At 44.9% G+C, this 22096-nt stretch overlaps 1 protein-coding gene across 1 annotated transcript in view; it reads left to right on the plus strand.

The window, feature by feature from the left end:
- LOC119442365 (neuronal acetylcholine receptor subunit alpha-10-like) overlaps window positions 1-22096 on the plus strand; it is a 175269-nt gene that overhangs the window by 125437 nt on the left and 27736 nt on the right. The window contains exon 3 of the mRNA XM_037707220.2: window positions 3143-3187. Coding sequence (XP_037563148.1) covers window positions 3143-3187 — 45 coding nt within the window. The remainder of the gene's footprint in view (window positions 1-3142; window positions 3188-22096) is intronic.

The following is a 22096-nucleotide window of genomic DNA, read 5'->3' on the forward strand; positions in this document are numbered from 1 at the left end:
TATGTTAACGTTATATTGGTGAAAATGTAGATGGCGCATGCGTTCTGTTTTCATCGAATAACCACTCGAGTTCAACGAATGCGGACAAACAAAATGGCCCATTAAGCAATGTCGAAACTCTTAAAGTAAGTAACACAATTTTCTTATGAAAAATAAGAGCCCGCTTGGAAGTGGGTGCGTTTGGGTGCCCGCGTGCATGTGTGCTCATGGTGTGGTACGTGCTTTATGGCCAAGAAAAGGCGCGCGTCTCTAATCCTCCCACTTGCCCATCTTCTTCGATCGGAGTAATCTTGAAAGCTGCTTCTTATTTACTCCGTTCCCTTATTTTTACAAGGTAGCGCTTCCCGCACCGATAGTGAAGAATTGCTGCATCAGAAGAGCATGTTAAACATGCGCAAGCGTTAGCCTGATTTTATTTTTATTGACTGTCTACTTCGCTGGGCAAACTTAAAGCTGTCGAGTGCTGAAAATCTACTTTCACTTGGAGCTGCGTGGAGGATCCCCAGATTCTTGTGTAAGCAAGGACTTAATTAGTGCTGCTTCGACAAAATTTAGCGCCTGCCGCGTTTCTTAAACGTGATGTCCGCTTTCTGTCAGTGCGTTTAGTATATACCATGTCCACCGGGTTTCTTTCAGCCTTCATACGTACGTTTCTTTTTATTTCCCCTTTGTAGAAAAGTCTGGCTAGAAATGTTGATAAGTGTTTTTGTTTCTTTGTTTTATGTTTCCGTTCAGAAAGCTGCACTGAACTCTCTTTAATTGGTGCTTGTTCAAAAGATGAAATAAAGATATGTCGTGAGGGGTACGGACTATGCAGTCGGGCTAAATGAGTGCCGCCGAAGATTGCTACAAGGACAGATAACAATGTTTGGGCGAGGAAACGTTTTTAATGCCATGACGCGAGTCAAACCTAATTAAATACATTATTTTTCATCTTGGCTGTCGCAATAATCTTGTTCTGTCGTGTGTATATCTCTCACGCAATCAGGACACGATGACTTCTGATGCGAATGGAAATTTTCTATATGGCTTCATTGGAGTTCAAGCTTTCGCTACGAGTCCGATAGATATGAATCTAATAAATACATATTTCATTTTTGAGGCTTAGAGGACTGTGACGCAGTTATTATATTTAAAAATCTGAATTACTGCGCTGTCGATTCCCGCATTGGTATTTTGACGACTACTTGGCAGGAAATGTTTCTAAGCGATAGGGACGAAGTGAAAGGACTTATCAAAGCTTGATTTTTCCGTTAATTAGCACGAAAACGTAGGCCAATAAAAAAAGGCGAGATTAGCGCCTTCCTCACTCTAATTACTTTCCATGTGTGTAGAAAAGTAATAAAAAGTGTCGTGAAAGCTCATTAATCACGCCTAGACCTGCTTTTAGAGTTATCCCGAAAGCTGTCTCTCCTCCTCGTATGAGAAATGATCCTGCAGCTCAGGACCAGCAGTATAGTGGCGCAGTTCTGAACCGATACCCACTTATTTGTAGCAGATCGTTTAGTGCCGCAGCAGATAGGAGCTCTAAACTGGGGTTCGGTGTTTGCGCTCTTTGCGGTACACCGTCGTCGTGGTGTCGTCGATGGATATCGTATCGTCGATGTCCGGCTACCTCTTGGTCCTCAGCTTCACTCTCACTTACTGTGAAAAAAAAAAACAAGGTTTTCTTCTCGCCTCCACTGGGTGCCAAGTTAGTCATCATCAGCCTAGCTTTATGCACAATGCAGAACGAAGGCCATTACGAGCGACCTCCAATTACCTTTTTCTTGCGTCCGCGAGCTCAATTCTATATGCCTGCGGATCGCCTAACCTCATCGAACATCTCGAATGTGTTTCCCTTTCTTTGGCAGGCATCCTGTAATCTAAGAATTCTCGGTAAAAAAATAAACAGGAAAATACACGTACTTTACACATTTTTATGTATACAAGGAACATGATGCATCGCGAAACGTTTCAAGGATTTCACGGCAAAATCATAAAGATATGAACACCATTACAGATAACATACCTTTTATGGTCTATTGCATGTGAAATAGAAATGACGCACGTGCGATGAAGGTTAGAGAAATTTCCTGTAAAATATGTGGTGTGTCATGGCAAGTGCGACTCTGTGTACCTCGTGGGTGTATGCAAGCGCGGCTTCGTCTAAAAGCGGCCCCCTCTTTGCAATTCATAAATCGCAACATTGAACATCTTGCGCTAGCTTCCGAAAGATGATTTGATTTCGTCAAATGCGGCAAAAATTGATTTCTTGCTGATGTTGCTTCCTGAATTTCTTTCAGTTTTACAATTTTGAATATCCCTTATATGTGCTTATTAATTAGTTTAAAAATGTCAGCCCTTTTCAAAGCGAATAGCTTTTTTAGGCCGTTCTGGCGGTTTTCGACGGTTGTTGGTTGGACTTTCACAGCTTTCAGCGCTGATACTAAAGCTTCGATACAAAGAGCGCTCTCAAGCAACTGAGTTGTGGGGTGCTTTTGTCGGTGAACGCCAACTATTATAGATCTTTGAGACGCACGTACTGTCAATGTATACTACCACTACAGATGTGCTGGTTTACGATTGTGTTTTCTAACGGGCATTAAGCTAAAAAAAACAATAAACGCTGCATACCTAAATACCTCTACAATATATATGCGACGTCAAGCGAATCATTCCTTTAATAAAGTGAATAGCTCTCTAGAAGCATGCCGTTATTCACTTGCATTGAGAATTATCGTCGATGGTTACTGCACAATTATTTCTAGAGGTTTATTGTTGGCCGTAAGTAGGCGTACTCTAGAGATAATGAGAGGAAAGACAGGGAAGTTAACAAGAAGACAGTTTTCTGTTAGCATATTGTTATATTTTGTGATGCTTATTACTTTAGTCTGGTTTACACAGAAGCTCGGTAACAAAGCAATTAACCACACCGCATGAAGGGAACGTCACTCTTTACAAACAAGACACGGTGACTACGTGTTTGTGTGGCACATTATTTTCTTCATAAATGAAACACACATGTACCACACAGGTTTGGTTACGAGTGTTTGTAGCTCGCCAGTCACCTACAGATTAGTTGAACGTAAGTGCTGCTTACAAGCTCACTGCAAACTCTGCGAATATTTGTGACTAACTTCAGCTTCAATTTTCTACGCAGGACGAGAAGAATCAAGTCCTTACAACCATCGTTTGGCTCGACCAGGTAAGTGCAGTGACGAGTGCTCGCATGTAGTTGTACAGGTTGGTTTTCTCTTTTATTTCGAACTTTTTCTTTCAAGTCGCACGTGGTACATAGTGCATTCGCATGCATATTTGCTGCTTAATTAGAACGACGAGGCAAATTACATCAGGTGGACAAACGCTATTAAGAAAGTACTTACAAAAAATTGTGTCTCGCTTATTATTCATGATGGTTTTTCTCTCCTTTTTCTTTTTTTTTTCTTTTTATATATCTGTTGACCCATAAAAACATCCCGCTATGAAGCCGTAATTTCTCTAGAGCGCTGCAAATAGGTAATTAGATCACATTTTTATGCGACCAGTTCGAGACGTCAGCTGAGTTTAGCGTGGCTTCGGACAAAAAGCCAGAGGATGCATAGATCACGGAAGATGAGGGTGGTAGTCTGGTGGCATAACAGAAGACCACTCGCGCGCGCTCCAGGCAACCTGGTGCAGTCGCTGACAGCCACCCAAGGACCGTTTCGCCGAAGCTATAGCAGCGCGCCTCCGTATCTGCCCTTTTAACATTCTGTAATGATGTATAATGTAATTGTAACACTATTGTGTGATTGATGAATATGTTTGATTATATATTTTAATTTGCTTGTTTCTATTTTGCCTCTGTGACGGCGTATCTGTACACAGAGAGAGGGAGAAACGGGGTGGGAAAGGCAGGGAGGTTAATTCGAAGAGACTCTGGTTTGCTACCCTGCACTGGGGGAAGGGTAATGGGAAATGAAAGACGCAAAGAATAGTGGTGAGAGAAATCAAGGTCACGAAAAAAGATAGAGGAGGTTAGAAACGTTCGTGAGAACTACACTCTCTCTAATAGTCCACTCGAACGCAAAACTCCATGATTGCCTTGACTGCCTTGTTGTGTGACTACTGTATAGACCGGCGGTCCATGACTGTGTGCTCCGGAAGCGGCCGGTCGTCAAGACGCACCAGCATGGTCGCTTAGTGTCTGCCTGTGTGCGCTGTATCGGGGACAATGACAAAGAACGTGTTCAATAGTTTCCTCGTCGCCGCAGTGGTCACACGCAGCACTATCCTCCCATCCGATGGGGAAAGCAAATGACTTCATAAATGCGACTCCAAGCCATAAACGGCAAAGTACCGTTTTCTCGGGTTGGGATAGTCCAGGTGGAGGACAGGGGTCCAGTCGTTGTAGACATGTGTACTGCAAACTCGATGTGTTCTACAACAATTGTGTGACATTGTTTGCAAGCACTCGAAGTTTGCATCTGTTCTTGACAGCGGGATTGGTTCCTGCACGCCGTCTTCATGAGCAGATCGAGCAGCTTCATCGGCACGTTCGCTGCCCAAAACGCTCACGCATGGATCTGCCCTATCTGTATATTATTATACGCATTTTAGAGCAATAGCTCTACTACTCCAGGTACAAACCCAGAAAACGCCTGGTTCCTTAAATCTAACCTTCAAGCTCAGCCAAGGTCAAACTGGGACTTGGCCTGCCACTACCGGTGTCTGCTGCTCCCACATCTTGCAAGCGATCTGCGATGTGTACAAAGTGCGCCGAGTTCTGGTAGCTTCGTATGCGCTGTGCATTCGACGCTTAGTTCACGTTGAAGCGAGACACAGCATAAAGGTCAATTCGCTCGCTGCTGCTTCCGCGCCCAGCAGCGCCTGTGTGTGGTCCTGTGGTGCAATTGTAGATGCGGTAGTTGCTGACAGCGCCGAGCATTGTCTGTGTCCTTTTCCAAAGCAAGCGAAACCACTCTATCGCTCGACAAACTTGGTTTAACCGCGTTCAACCTCGGCAAATTTTTTGTATAGCTGCTGCCATGTAACGGTCAGCTGGGCCCGGTCAAGCCGTTTTCACGGCTTTTAGTCCAGCGGACCTTCCACTGTGGGGTCCTTTGAGTGTCCGTTCCTGATGACCATATTCTGACGGGCTGCAAAAGATTGGTTTCACAATGCGCTTCGATCTCGGCATTCCGCACCCGGGAAAGATTGGGTGCGGCACCATCGGCCCTTTCGTAGCCGATGGCGCCGCAACGACCCGGCAGCCACTGAAATTAGATGGTGTGCCCATATTCAACGGCGCGGTAGTAAGATTATCGTATTTGGGATATCAACAATTTGTTAGGACTGCGATACAGGGCTTATTGTAGAGTTTAGAGGCACTCCATGAACAAGTATGTTTTAGGTATTACCTCAGCCGATTAAAGGCAGTGATGGACATTACAAAGTTCTCTATCTTAGCTCGAGTTATAGTGAGCTTTGTACCAAGGCCGCCTACTTTCCTAGAGTATCGTAACATAATTACGCTCTAGAACAATACCCATGTAAGTTGAACTTATAAGTTCAGTAGGGTGCAACTATATATATATATGTCCGGAGCTTCCAACTGAATTCATGTTCCGCACTTAAACAAAGATGTCGTAAGTTCGTGAAAAACAAGACGTGATGGTACAGGGGCGAATATTTCAAGTGTGCAGTCAGAGCACCTTACAGGTGCACGTTTACTCAGACTGCGGTGAAACGAAATAGATCGAAATGTACCGGGCTTTTTTCAAAGATCCATACTAATCTCACAAAGGTGGAAATACCGGCATATAAAAGATGCTGCGTTATCATATTTTGATATTGGTAGGAATTTAGGCGCGAGCCTATTTTGACAACAGCAGCCGTTTATTAATTTGACGAGACCGTGTGGCAGAAAAATTTCTGTGCATACATTAGGCGTGGTTACGGTCACGCACCTTTTGTTTCATCTTCACAGGTTGATTCTCTCTTTTTATTTTTTAATCGAGGAAAGGGGGAGGGGATTGCTCTTGTTGATAAGTAATGCTTCGGAAGGACAAGATCGTGTGAATGACCTCGCAAGGCGAAGCCAATTAGTTCTCTTGATAGCAGAACGGTAAAAAACTTCCGTGCTCTATCTGCCTTTTCCATACGTGTAAGAAGCCCTCTCAATTTAATTAGTCAACGTTTCTGTCTCTCAAAAACACTAGAAAGATAGCTTAATATTATCTGGAGAGGTTTAGCCTTGCGAAAGTCTTGGCATGCTACTCCAGGTGAGGTAGGAGTGAGAAAAAAAAAGACACACCAACACGACACATACATACATACATACATACATACATACATACATACATACATACATACATACATACATACATACATACATACATACATACATACATACATACATACATACATACATACATACATACATACATACATGCATACATGCATGCGTGCATGCATACATACATAGATACATGCATGCATGCATGCATGCATGCATGCATACATACATACATACATACATACATACATACATACATACATACATACATACATACATACATACATACATACATACATACATACATACATACATACATACATACATACATACATACATACATACATACATACATACATACATACATACATACATACATACATACATACATACATACATACATACATACAGAACCAGCCATTGACACGGTCCAAGAACCTCTTGTAGCTCAAGTCGCCTGTCGTGTCGCTTGGTTAGAGCACTCCTCAATACAGCTATTGAGGTTGTAAAGTGTCCGCAAATACAAATTCAATGGTCTGTGTTGTTGTCCACCCCGCCGGTGGGACGCATTGGGGTGCCGGAAGAATTGTTTTAGAGCGCAGCTCTTAATGGCCCGTTCCTGTGGCGAGCGTTGGCGGCGTAACCGAGCGAATGAGCACAACAGCGAAGGATGAAAGAGAAAACCGTAGTACCGACGCTCGCTACGAGAAGGCGCCAGAGTGTCTGTTCACTTTATCTTACTTCGGTCACTGCGTTTCATCGGCCAACAAATGCTAAAACGTTGTCCCTCGACGCACGACGCGCCTGCATGTATCAGAAGCTTCTCGAATGTTATCGATAGTTCTATCCGTTGGCTGTTGCCACGAAACCTTTTGGTTATCTGATTATATGCTCGACGCGAATTATGTAGGGAAGTCACGCGGGCACCAGCGATTACTCTGGAACCTTCGACGAGTCATGTAGGCAACATCACGTCATCTGCATGGAAAAAGCTTTTTCTTAGACGTCGACTCCGCTCCGCGCCACCTAAAATGAAACTACTAGCCTATACTGCACTGGTTCAGCCAATCCTAGAATATGCCATAATTGCTTGGTTTCCTCACAATAAGTAACTTTTATCACAACTAGAAGCTGTTCAACGTAAGGCAATCTGATTTGTATTCAGCAAATACACATGAACTGATTCGCCAATGGAAATGATAAATAAAGCCTGTTTACTAACTATTGAAAACAGAGCGAAACTAGTAAGACTAAAATTTATGTTCCAATGTCTGAAAGGCGACATTAAAATTAATACATATAAGTTCATTTCTTTAACCATCACCAGACCAACCCGACATAAGCACTCCTGAACGCTGGACAAATTCTCAGCCAACTCAAACTGATTTAAATATTCATATTTTCCACTTGTAAATAATGAATGGAATAAATTAGACAAAGAAATCACTAACACTCAGTCATTAAACAATTTTGCATACATATCAGAAAAACCACTACTGGCATTTCAGTTACAATAACTACTGTTACTTTTTTTTCATAAGAAATAATCTCGTAGTATGTTATCTCTGTTATACGGCCAGTAATACTAATACGTGTTTAATAGAGTACGTGTTTTATGTATATATGGCGATTTTATTTATTGAGCTTTTTTTCATTTCTTAGTTTCTTCATGTGTACATATATTGTATTCATGATTGCATCTGTACTGCACTGTTATGCTGCTCTAGTTCGACGCTTAAGTGTAAAATGTGTAACATGGACATACTTAATTAGGATGACTGAATTGTCTTTACTGATGATACAATGCGCTTATGTTTAAAAGTTGCCGCACCGCGTCATGTTACACTTGAATATTGTGTATTGTGAATTCGCCTGTTATTAATTCATGACTTGGTGCTGTAGTTGATTGTGTGCCCCGCCTGCTATGATCTAGCTGGAGATTGGCAGTACTGTAAATAAATAAAATGTATAAAAGTCGACGCGCTTCACCCGCCGATCAGATTTTCGACGATCGCCGACTCTGCTCGCCGCTATCCTTATGCCTGAGTGTTAAATGTATTGCAACGCTTTGCTCCGTCTGCAACGTGCCGCACGAGACAGATTGTCCGCGCCAGTCAATAAATAGCGAAATGAAAACACATATAGAGCTGCGCTCTAATTTTGCGTTAGGGAGTATCGTAATCGCCAGTAAATTTTTAAATAAATGGTGTTTCGTGCAGGCTACATTCAAGGAAATTTCATGAAAGCACGTTCGATCACGCCTATAGAAAAAGCGTGGCATATCAAAGTGAGATTGAAACGATTATGTGACCCGCATTCAGACTCCCCACACGGATGGATGGATGGATGGATGGATGGATGGATGGATGGATGGATGGATGGATGGATGGATGGATGGATGGATGGATGGATGGATGGATGGATGGATGGATGGATGGATGGATGGATGGATGGATGGATGGATGGATGGATGGATGGATGGATGGATGGATGGATGGATGGATGGATGGATGGATGGGATGGATGGATGGATGGATGGATGGATGATGGACGGATGGACGGACGGACGGACGGACGGACGGATGGATGGATGGATGGATGGATGGATGGATGGATGGATGGATGGATGGATGGATGGATGGATGGATGGATGGATGGATGGATGGATAGATCTCGCTTCGAAAAGTAAGGAGCTTCCCTTTGAGTTATCATAAATAGCTTCTTTCATGATTTCGTTTTTTCATCCTATATACTCATTGCAGGTTTCTTTTCCATTACCGCCACCCTTGAGATTGTATCAGCCTCTCAAACTTAGCGTTTGACGCAGGCCACGCTGCGAGCGCCCCGCCCCGCAGTGGCTGACAGAAGCGTCATTGCGTCACTTTCTTGAAGATGGTATCAGAGTCAGCTTGGATGAGTCAATTTGTGTAGTTTTGGCCAGCACGGTAATATATGATAATATTTTAGTTAGTTAGTTAGTTAGTTAGTTAGTTAGTTAGTTAGTTAGTTAGTTAGTTAGTTAGTTAGTTAGTTAGTTAGTTAGTTAGTTAGTTAGTTAGTTAGTTAGTTAGTTAGTTAGTAATAAATTTCGATCATAATTTAGGTCAAAGAAAGGCCATGGTTGGGTAAGCTAGGTAGGGCAGATAACCACTGGACCATTAGAGTTACAGAATGGGTGCCAATGAAAGGGAAGCGCAGTCGAGGACGGCACAAAACTAGGTGGGGAGATAAAATTAGGAAATTTGTAGGTGCAAGTTGTAATCAGCTAGCGCAAGACAGGGACAGTTGCAGATCGCTGGGAGAGGCCTTCGTCCTGCAGAAGACATAAAAATAGGCTTATTATTATGATGATTATGATGATGACATTTAAGTAATAAAAACTATATTGTGGCAGAACTTACAGAAGTTGTTGACACCACCTCCAATATAGTTTAACATAGCTTACATAAGGGGATATCATTGACTTTACCAGATAGGATAAAACCAAACATGCTCGTGTTACTCTCATCATCCGCTAACCATAAAGACACGGCAACTCTCCATTATCGTTAAATGAGCTCCACGTGCTTAGTTCATCATGGCATTAACATAATTGGTATCCCTATACTACTAACATTTCGCGACATGTTAGAACAAAATTGTTGCTTTTATATTGCCATTGCGGCATTGAATTTAGGACAAACAGCCTTCAGTTGGAGTAAAAATAGGGCACTCGACGGCCATTTATTCATTCAGCGTGTACTGCGCTGCATCGTTCGCTGCTCGTTTTTATCTCGCATTTACGATTTCTCGTGCATGCATGATACTCATGCAAATCGCCCTGCAAATCGTTCGTTCATCATTTACAGAGGAAGCACGTACTGGTATTCGGCATATATACATATAAGCCGCAGTGTGACCTTTAAGTCAATCGCCGCAGTGATTAATGAAGCAGCACTATTTCACGTCCAGTCATTATTGAGCTGTTGCTATATGCAGCTCGGACTGCTCGAATGTAACGTGTTTGTCCGCCAGATTTCTAGTTTGAAGCCAGACTTTTTTTGCGCAAGACCGGGCTTCGCTGGTCGGGGGACAGTTAGGGAAGCGACTACACCTCTGAAACAAAGGACGAATAAAAGGGGGCAGACACAAGCATGGCCTTCCGACTAAAGGTTTATGTATGGTTGTATATAGATACATATACACATATTCGTTAACACATCACCGCCAATCACAATGGTTCCGTTGTTGCCCATGGCAACAAGCTACAGACATAAGCGCTGATTGTTAACGAAAGCATATTCAATTTAGCCGTTACGTATGCACAAATTCGTGAACACGCGGCCCCCAATAGCAACTGTTCCTTTGTTGCCCACGTGTGTTGCGGTTGTTGGTAATGTGTTTATCCATTCGTGAATACGTATCGATGAAACTGAATATAAACATTTAGTTGGAGGGAAGCGCTCGCGTCAGTCCTTTGTTATTCATACTTTCTCTCTTCCCGCAGTGTCCTACCTTTCATTATGGATTACCAACGAGCCCGTTATCATACCTTGTTGGGAGACCGCGTACTGGTTGCCACTATTTTGACGGCACATCGATCTTGCGAAGCTTGAAGCGACGCGCTGGCTATCGGGGCCCGATGCGTTCACTCAGTGCGCCAGCCCCTTGTGTCAGCCCCGCTGTTGACTGAGACGCTGAGGCCTGTCGATTTCGCCGACGACGTTAAAACCCGCGAGCACGCGAACCGGCCGGGTGGCCACCCTTATTTCAGACACGAGACGTTGCTTCCAGACGGTGGCGTACGCGATTATTGATTTTGTCTCAATACTCTCGCGCGACGAACCGGAATAAACGGAATTAAAGCGTAACGGTAAGCAAAAAGGCAGACAAAAACAAAACAGAAGGAGCTCCGCGAAGCAAGAGAAAACCCACCCACGGTAGCCAACCTCGAAAAACGCAAGAAGGCTAAGGTCAACATAGCGGAAATACGTATTTGCATTCCTAGGTTCTTGTACCGCGTCACACCCTCATTTATTATCTTCATTTTTTTTATTAGCAACCACAGCGTGGGACCGCAGGGCTCTTCATTTCCATGGCGTATGCGGTTGATGTATGCGCCATTAACCGGTAATACACGCGTCACTGCTAACGTGCGTTAAGGATTATTCAGCGAAGTTGGTGACTATGTAATATATGTTACATGGCTTTGTAAGATCTGCTTAGAGACGCTTAACACTACACAGCCCAACTTATCATTCGTAATATGCTGAATCTGATAGCTTGAAATTTTAATATAAGCCCTGTAAGCTCAACGCAAAGCCTAAGTAGCGTTTTCGATATGCTTGAAAAAGCTTTCAACTTTGGTTAGTTAAGCAAACCAGTTACTAACTAATCATTTGTCATACTAATTAATTTGTACTGAACTTTCATTGTATTTTCTTTCTTTTTTTTTACATTCGCTCTCCATGGCCAGAAATCAATGTGAGGTAGGTAGGTAAAAAATTTTTGTCCGACACGTTAATAGGGTGGGCTTCACCCTGCCTAGGCGTCTGCCACGAGCCCTTGGGCTCTGGCGGCGTCGTCGGCCTGCTGACTGCCCACACTTAATTCTCTGGGGCTGAGTTGAGCAGCACAGCACACCAACGCGCGCGGAGGCTTTCGCTAGAGGCTGTCTCCCCGTTGCTACCCGTTAGCCCTTGGCATTCCCACAGCATATGCACAAGAATTGCTCTTGAGCCGCATGACTTGCATTCGTTTGTCGTATATATATCCGGATATAGTATATTTCACATTACTGGATTACAGTATGTCCTCGTTTGTGACTGCCGCCACTGGGCAGACTGCGATTTAATTAGTTTTTGATGAGGTGGTGGATAAATACACCTCTGCATTTTATAATCTGTTGTTATAGTGCCTCATAATCAGAACTGCTTTTGGCACGTAAAACCCAAGAACGAAGAAGAATCTGTTGTTATATCTTTGTAGTTGGCCAATCTGTCTCCCCACTCCCAATCTCCGTCCTCCCCTTCTTCGGCGGCCCCCGAGTTGACAGCACCGTTGTTTGTCGCAACTCGGTCGGTTAGCCCTCGAGCTGCGTTGTGTGCCGCCTGGTTGTTTCCACCGTCCCCCGGTGAGCTCGGAGTATTGGGCAGGTGTCCACAGTAATTGAACATGTTTGTCTTCTATTTTTCTGGCTCCTTTCAATAATATGTGTAGTGCCTCTGGGGAGATTCGGTCATTTGCATAGTTGCGAATTGCTGTCTGTGAGTCACTGATTATTATGTATGCTTCCATTTGTGTTATTGCAAGTGCTATCGCCGTCGCTTCTGCTGCTTCTGTATATTCTGTCTTTATTCTGACGCTTGTTGCATATTCTTTTTTGTGATTTACTACGACTGCAGTGAGCCCTTTCCTGCATTTGAGTCTAGCAGCGTCTACAAAAACTGCTGCCTTATCTTGTCCAAATCTTTTCTGTATCTCCTTGGCTCGGCTTTGTCTTCGTTCTTCATGTTGAGTGGGATGCATGTTCTTTGGCAGGGGGGGAACCATTATCATATTTCTGATCTCTCTTGTCATTTCCTTCTTCTCTCCGTGTTGTGTGGGGTAGTTAATACCCAATCTTTCTAATATACGTATTCCTGTCTTGGTCTTAGACAGTCTTTCATACTGTAATATGCGCTGATCTTCTATGAGTTCATCCAATGTGTTGTGTAGTCCTAATGCTAGTAGTCTTTCTGTACTAGCGCTTATTGGCAGTCCTAATGCCTGCTTGTATACTTTTCTTATTAGACATTCTAGTTTGTTCTTTTCAGCCACATATCATCTGAGGTATGGTGCTACGTATACTATTCTGCTTAAGGCAAATGCCTATACCAGTCTTATTGTGTATTTTTCTCCCATTACGTTGTGTTAGTTAGTTATCCTTTTGATTAATCTGATTATATTAAAAACCATTCCCTCTAATTTCCTGATTGTTTCCCCGTTGTTGCCTTTGGCCTTTATTATTAGTCCTAGTATTCTGATTTTATCAACTTTAAGTATGAGTGTTCCATCCGCAGTTCTCAGTTGTATTTCTGCTTCTTCTGGCTCATTACGTTCTTTGATATTATTTGGTTTGCGTCCTCTATGTGTGGGCCTGTATAGCAATAATTCCGACTTTTCTGCCGAGCAGGCCAGCCCGGTCCCTTCTAAGTCTCCATTGCGTTCTGAAGTGTTTGTTCTATTTGCCCATCACTGCCACTATTCACCCTTATGGCGATGTCATCGGCGTATAAGGTGTGATTTAGGCCGTCTATTTCATTTAGTTTGGTTGGCAATCCGATTAGTGCTAAATTAAAGAGCATAGGCGATATCACCGATCTTTGTCGGCGTGCCTGCGCTGCCTATATTTATTTCTTCCGATTCCAAATCTCCTATATTAATTTTTCCTTTTCTGCCAGTTAAGAAGTCTCGAACATAGTTGTATATTCTCTCTCCTAAGCGTAGCTCTTTCAATCTGTTGAGTATTGTTGCGTGAGACACGTTGTAAAATGCCATTTTTAAATCAAGGCCAAGAATGGCTCTGGTTAATCTGTTTCGGTCGCCTATGATTTGGTGCTTAAGCTGGAGCATTGCGTCTTGAGTCTAGAGGTTCCTTCTGAATCCCAGCATTGTGGTGGGTAGTAGATCTCTGTCTTCCATGCAATTTGTAATTCTCGTTAAGACTGCATGTTCCATTAGCTTTCCTACACAAGATGTGAGAGATATAGGTCTTACATGCTCCAATTGTAAGCGTTTTCCTGGATTAGGTATTAATATGACATGCGCTGTCTTCCATTGTTTTGGAATTTGTCTCGCTTTCCAGCATTCATTATTATAATCTGTTCGTTTTGTTATAGACTCATCGTCTAGGCTTCTTAACGTTTTGTTGGTTATCCCGTCTGGTCCGGGTGCCGATTTGGTATTGAGTTTATGCAGTGCTGCTCTTATTTAGTATTCACTAAACTCTTCGTCTAGATCTTCGTTGGTTCTTACAGTGTAATTTGGATGTGCAATCAGCTTGGCTTGCGAAATACATTTTTCCGCCACTTCCTTTAGTAATTCCTGTTCTGTTCCTTTATAGGTATGGATTATTTTATTAAAGTTTTGTCTGTATGCTGTTTTGGTTTCTTCCGGGTTGAGCAGGTATCTGAGTAAATTGCTAATTTGCTAAATTGCTAATTAATCTGAGTAATTTGCTAATCCTAACTTATTGTCCATGTCATTACATGTCCCTTCCCACTTCTGCAAGCGTAAGTGCTGTGCATGTTCGTCTATCACTCTATTTAGCTCGGCAATTTTTTTTCCTGAGTGTTCTGTAATGTCTCTGCTTTTTACGTCTCCTTTGTAGCCCCTCTTTCGCTTCCCACATATGGAGGAGCCTGCTGTCTATATGGCTTCCAGGTGCGCTTCAGTCGGGACTATTTGTGTTGCCTTTGTTACGACGTTCTTTCGCTTTTCGGTCCATGAATCTTTTCCTATTGTACCCTCTACAATTCCATTGCCAAATTTTGTAAGTATCGTGTCTGTCCATGACGGCGTTACGGCTTTAGTGCCCCTGGTTCTGAAATCAGCGGTCTGTTATAGGGCCTGCCTGTCGTTTTAATGGGTCCTCCTCCGCTGGATGAAGGTCCCCATTTTGTTTCAAATTCTGCTACCCTTGATACTATTCCCTACAAGTTGCTTAACTGTTGCAGTATTTCAGCACCCATTTCTTTTATCTTTGCTCCGATTGTTTCCTCTATTTTGTCTATTTTTGCTCTCATTTCCTCGATTTTCTTTTCAATTCTCGGCTCAAATTGCTCAATGTGAGCAAGTTAATTTAATTTTCTTCCGTGTAGACTAAGGTTTGGGCTTTGTGGGGTTAACATCTGCTTCGAGACGTTTCGCCATTTGCCTTTTTTTTCTCGTTCTGCCGTGGTGCTACGATTTCGCTACTACGTACAAAGTGGCGCTTTGTGACATTGTACGCCCACAGGTGCACGATGCATTCAGTTTTTTTTTTTTTTTTTACTTACTTTAGCCACTTCTTTCAAGTGACGCGATAGTCCTGCAGAGGCAGCAAACGGGCTCTACTATTTACTGTTTTTCGAATCGGTAATGAACTTCAGTTATTGCAGAATTTGTAACATTTGAGTTACCAGTTGCGGCCGAGTAAAAAAGAAATGTTTACGTTACGTAACTTTGCGGTTACGTAACTTTGACTTCAGCAGGTCAGGATAAAAACAGGTTGTAATAGTCTGACGTTATAGGATCCCAGTACACTAATGTTGAGCGGGCGTTAGCCAATGATGGCAGTTTATGACGTGGTCGCGCGCTCTCCAGGACCAGTATTCTCCACAGCTGTAGCATCAGCAGAATGGCTACAACAGAGGAGAATAGCATCGGTAGAGTTAACAATGTTTACTGCAATAAATACTCATAATTTTAAGAAATAACAAAAGTAAATGTGGCTGAGAGGTAGTATTTGTTGGTCGTAAGTTCGAATCCTCGCGGCGCGATGAGAATATTTCGTTTCTTTCTTCGTGATTTCCTCGCAAAGGACTTTTGGATTCCAGCAACCGACCGACATCCGAACGACTGAAACCAACATGAAACGGTTACAGAAGGTAAGAATAGGAACAAGGGCATGGTTTCCTACAAAACGTTTGCTTGAGCAGCTCGAGGATGGCGTACTACTCGGGTGGCGCGGAGGAAGGGGAACGGTTCGCAATGATGGAGCAGCTAGACAAGGCCACGTTCTTTCTGACCCTCAACATGTGCGAACTACGGCGGCTATTCGAGCTCCACCATGAGCGCCTGCTCGAAGTCATCGAGTGAGTCAAAGAGCCGGGCGCGATGCAACACCGCAGGGTCGACGCCATAGCCAGCTACCTGCAAAATGCTTCGCATAACTGTGATTCCCACAGCCCGTGGATCTGCATTATATATATATATATATATATATATATATATATATATATATATTTGCGATGACCCCTCTGTATGACCACCTATAACACTTTCTAATAAAGCATCGGTTCATATAGTAAGACGGAAACTTGAAGTGATCGACAAAACACTGGCTGAAGAAAAAAAAATTACTCCATCTCCCACCAAAGGGAACCATGTGTGGATGCGAAGCAGCGGGGAGATGGTTAGCTTGAGCGGGAGATGGTTTCGCGGCAGCGGCCCGAGCGCTCATCGCGGCGCTGCACAGGAGAGAGAATGAAGCAGGAGACACACGGTACGATTCGGCGTCCGAGCCGATGTGCGGCGCCGCATGCTCCGGCATGCGGCATACGACGATTCGGGGCACCCGGGACTGGCATCCGAACGAGTGAGCGGCGCCTAAGCTCCGCCCAGATCTTGCGCCCAAGCTTGTACGCTCGGAAGACTTCGTATCCTCGTCGAGAAATACAAAATAAACAACTTTGCGCAATGCGGCTTCGCTTTACGCGAACACTGTCACTAAAATTACGTCTTGGCGAGCGACAAAACACTTCGCAGCGGTGTGTTCTCCACTGACGGCTCGCCGACAGCCAGGGATAGGGCCGGTAAGCCTAGCTCGGCGGACGCCACGGCCGACGGCTCCTGCGATCCAGTCCGAGCCTGGTCGAAGTGCGCTTAATTTTGCCAACACGATTAACACTGTACACGTAGGTTACCCGTAATTAAATACAATTGGATTACTCGACGCCGTCGATGCGAAGGGCAAGCGTGCAAGCTAAGCGAGTAGCCTCGCTCAGACAGTTGGTGTGTGCTGTCTACCTGTGAAATGCTGTCGCATCGCGGCTCCCGGCCGTTCTCGCAAGTAGCCGAGTGCTAGTACTGGGCGCTGCTTTGCAGAACAGGCACAGGTTCGAGATAATTTTATCGCACTGGTAACAATTTCGCGCCAGAAACGAATTGTATCAATGCTGTTGCAGCCGGCATAAAAAAAAGAGAGAGAGGCGACGAGAAACCGGCCCGCCGGCACCGCCTCTCTGCAGGGAGCGTCAGAGAACGTCACATGCCAGGCGCGCTGTCATTGGCTGCGGCCAAACGACGGTGCTGTTGTCGGACGCGTCGGACGGTGAAAATCTGTCCAGTTTGTCGCACGCCGGGCATCCGATCCGGCGCTTCGGCACGGCAAAACGCCTCGGTTCCGGCGCGTCGGATGCCGGATCGGACACCGAATCGGACCGTGTGTCACCCGCTTGAGGCGCGCGCGCTCCGTCATTTTCATACCGCGGAACTACCATGGCGCCTCCAGTGGAATATGCAGCTGTCGCACCACCTGTCGAGCGCGCCGCTCCGGATTCCTAGAGGAGAGAAAGGCGGCAGTGTAAAAGAGAGAGAGAGGGGGGGAGGGGACGCGTATGCGCTGTGGGGGTGTGGCACGCGGGCGCCGCTCCGTAGAGTATTCCTAGAGGAGAGAAAGGGGGGAGCGTAGGAGAGGAGAGAGGGGAGGGTACGCGCATGCGCTGTGGGGATGTGGGACGCGGGACAACAGAGAGAGCCGCAGGGGCAAGAAATGCTTTGCATTTAAAAATTTCTCAACCATTGTCCGAACAACAGTTGCCGAACATCCTTTATTCGGCCACTGTTGGTCAGTCTAACACTTGCTGTCTCTTGAGAGAAAGTGAAGAGAGGAAAGGAAGGGAGGTCAACCCCTTTTCAGAAGACATATGTGCCACGAAGGCAGCGAAACTGAGCTCTCAGTGCACGCGACTAACATTCAGATTTCTGATTTGGATGCTCGAAAAATGACTTCGACTTCATGTGAACCGAACAACTGCTGTGTTTGCTGTTGCTTTCTAAAGTAACGCCGTAGAAGTGTTCTTTTTATCGGTCTATGTTACCCTTAAGCAACGCTATTCATGGAAACAACGCGTAGGCCTATCGGGTTTTATCTCACTTCCCGAGCTAAAAAAGGAAATATACTGAAGACCGGATTGTCTTGCCAACGCCATACTAATATTCTTTCCGAATCATTAAGCGAAACACAGCAAAGGAGCTCTTCAAAAATTATTGAAACGCTTCAAAAAAATCTATGCTATATTGGAAGTTCATTCAATGAAAACGTTGATAGATGAACTTACGATTGCATTGAAGCCCAATATCCTTGCAACGTCCTTGCTTTAAGTTATACCAAATGTCTGTTTCTAGGCGAGATTTCCTTCGTAAAACGGCCGTTAATTAAAGGACCATTCTCAAAGCACACCGCGCACCCGCAGCAAGTGCAGTCAAGTAGCGGTCACGTATTTACACAACACTCTACCGTTTCTATATAATGGATTGGTTGTATATGCCTGGCACGTAATCACACACGAGACGGCAGGACAGAGCACTTCCGGCTCAATCGCTGCGTGAATCTTAATGAGCCTAGCGTTTCGATCCGAGTGACATCAGTTCCTTTATAGTTTTAATATCACTACAACTGAGGAAACGCGTTCAACAAGGACATCCTTTCCCCAATCTTTGCTTTATGCAACAAAGGCTCGGTAAAATTTCCCGAACCATCTACAGCTCTTTCCAGCAGTGTTCTACGTGACATGCATTGTGTTCCCTCACTGGCATATCTTTTACGTCTTTCGTTTTTTTTTTTCAAATATTTGGCATTTTGTCAGCGAAAATTTTCACCTTATAAGGTTCAACGTTGCGAAACTTGCAATATCTGTGTCACTATACGCAACTGCATTGATCTGGCTCTGCTTGTCTTCGTCATTTCACGTTTCTATCCCTTCTATTTTGTTTATTCTTTCCATAAATGAGAGTGTTCGAGGAATAAAAGCTGAACGATATTAGGGGGCAATCTTGGACACTGGATTGAAAGGACGTGCGCAAATGAGGCGGGCGGGCCGTCGCCGTCTCGTTCTCAGCCTCTCAAAAGGACGCTCCAGCAGACAGCCTTCACCTCCTTACTTGTGGCGCTAATGGTTTGAAAGCCCATGGAAGCGCGCGACTCAGCGGACCGCCTGGCTGGGCATCACTCGGGCGTGCGGCTAATAACCCGCTGTTTGGGGGTTTGCAGGAGGAGCGAGGCGCTTGGGAAGGCCAGACGAAGCAAGCGTGACCCTAAACATCCCCGTCTACTAGTGCAGCGTCGCGAACCTGCGCTCTTGCTTTGCGAGAATCTTGGTCCCTCTAATTAGCGCTAACGCAGAAAGTTTCGTTCGCAGGATGTCGGGCAAGCGTGCTTCCCTCGCTAATTTTTTCGTCTCTTTTTTTTTCAATCTGAGGCCCGACGACGCTAATTGAATTCCGTGTCCGAAGGTTCGGATTTCTGTCCTTCCGCCGAGCATTGCACCGTTTGTCTCCGAATCCGTGGTCAAGCTGTCCGCATGTTCATCTGTCTTACGACCGCGTACTCAGGGTCAAAGCGGTTTAACTCTCAGGAGTTTATTGCAAGCATTATTGCTACATGTTGGTGTTCTCTTTGGCTACGCAGGGGCCATACCTTTAGAGTGTGAACTAAGGACCGAATTCGAGCCATTGTATACTGCTAAAATATAGCCGTGAACAGCGGTGCAAGGCAACCGCCAACGCGCTGTGACAACACAACTTTAATTTTTGGTGAGACCGGCGAGAGAGATCCCAAACACTCGCCTTTCGTCTTCGCCAGCCACGCACATGGACACCAATAAGCAAGCTGTGATATATTATACGCCATAGACTCGTGCCCGAGCTAGAAACCATAACACATTTAAATTATATGGAAGATCTTTGTTCGTTTCGCGTTCTGCTCAGTTGCTGCAATGTCACAAAGTGACACTATGCAAAACTTGTGACAACGGGAGGGAGAGAGCAGCCAATCGGCAAGCGGCGACCTTCCTGGACGACACGGAGGACAAACTCGCCAGACGACGAACGTCCGGGGAGTTCGTCGCTTTGGTGACGTCAAAATCACGACACGCTCCTGTCAATCATTTTGATTACGAGCCCGTCATCTGCTAGGAGCAGAACGCGACGAGAGATGTGAAGTTCGAGCGATCATCCGCTCGCTACGCGACCGGCTTCGCATGGCACGTCTCGTGGATTGGATTGGATCCAAACGGCGGCTGCGGCTACGGAATGGTTTACCGCTTGCCGATTGGCTGCTCTCTCCCTCTCGTTCTGAATATATTTTTCATACTGCCACTTCGTGACGTCGCGGCAACTGAAGAGAAACCGAAACGAACAAAGATCTCCGATCGCGTCCCAGCAGGACTGACATCGCACTTACAGTTGACAGTCATACCATACGCGACGTGACAACCATGCGAAAATATTTGTTTGGCCGTAACATAGCCGTTTCACATGAGAGCTCGGCGAGTACAGTTCTTGGAATCCAGAGGATGGATCCGAAAGGAGTGAGAAATTTGAATAAAGGAAACCTGCAGAAATAAACTTATCGCTTGAAGAATTCAGACGAACATTGCGTATTCGTGCGGTATGACATCGTCAGTGCGACATACAGGAAAACTCACAGACGGCGACAATGACGACACAAAGCGCTGCTTTCAACCGTTCAATTCGAAGTCAAAGCGCGAGGTTTAAACGTCGTCACATGAGCTGTAAGCCAAAACAATCAAATAACATCTGATCGAACAATGCAGTCTACTCGTCCTGTGAGCACGAGATTGTGGGTTCAATTCCGTGGCCACGGCTGCCGCATTCCGAGCTTACGAAGCGCAAGGCTCTCCTGTAGCGTGGTACACGTTTATAAAAGAACCCCAAGTGGGCACAATTATTTCGAAGTCCTACGCTGCGGCGTGCCGCATATCTCACCATGTAAACGTAAAATTTAATGTTAAGATATTCTAAAGAAAGAAGAGCAAATATAACAAAAACTTTTCAGCAAACTTCAGGAGTATAGGTCATGCAACCGATATTCTATGAAGTGCAATCGTTCCGGCCGCTTCACTGAACAAAACTATAATCGCTTGACAACTACACGCGGACGGCGTTCACAAGCACGTGCCCCACTTGAGTGAAACTATAATGTACAATTTGTAGCCGTTCCCTGTTCTTTCACGCATCTTGTAATGACCAGGTCGGCTTCAGTGCCTAGTTGAGAATTTCCACCTGCGACTACGGTAGGACTGTTTTAGTCCAAAAGGTCTTAACGAGCCTGAGTTAGGACACGACCTCCGGTCGACCGGAATGCGGGCTCAAATGGTTTTCGGTTCAGGAGGCTCGGGGTCGATAGCTCTATCGCCTCGATTACACGCTCGCACGGCTAACGGGAAGCGCCCCGTTTAGAAAGCTAATTTAACCTTTAACGGTTACGCGATCTCGTTGAGAAGCCGTTAAATACTTACAAGCCACCGGAAGTTATACTTGGCCAGTGTTTGTCAACTTATTTTACTGCTCCAAGAGGGACGAATGAGGTCAGGAAAGACAGACGATGAGCTAACAATTGTGTATGTGTGTGCATGTGCGCGTGTCCGCATGTGCGCGGGCGTGCGTGCGTGCGTGCGTGCGTGCGTGCGTGCGTGCGTGCGTGCGTGCGTGCGTGTGCGTGCTCGGAGGGGGGGGGGGGGGGAAGGGGTGTCACCATACTTGATATATTTCGGGGTTGTGAGACCAAGCTACTTAACGATTCACTATGGCACCCCACATGGTTCATTTTCCATCAAATATGTTTATTATTCAGGTTTGCGATAGTCAGCTACCTTCTGCTCTACTAAACTTTTAGAAGGGACCATAAGGTCGAGTAGTAATGTATATAATGGTAGAAGATCGACCAGAAAGTCAAGAAACTCTGCGGATCCCAGGCTCTGTAGAAATTAATGTAAGCCATTCCACTGCTGTTTGTCTGCGTAGTACACAGATCACACAAGGAGACGGGTTTGCCTTGAGGCGTTGTTGTGCGCCATTGTTCATATTCGCTGA

This window comes from Dermacentor silvarum, chromosome 2 (assembly GCF_013339745.2).
Source record: "Dermacentor silvarum isolate Dsil-2018 chromosome 2, BIME_Dsil_1.4, whole genome shotgun sequence".
Taxonomy (NCBI): domain Eukaryota; kingdom Metazoa; phylum Arthropoda; class Arachnida; order Ixodida; family Ixodidae; genus Dermacentor; species Dermacentor silvarum.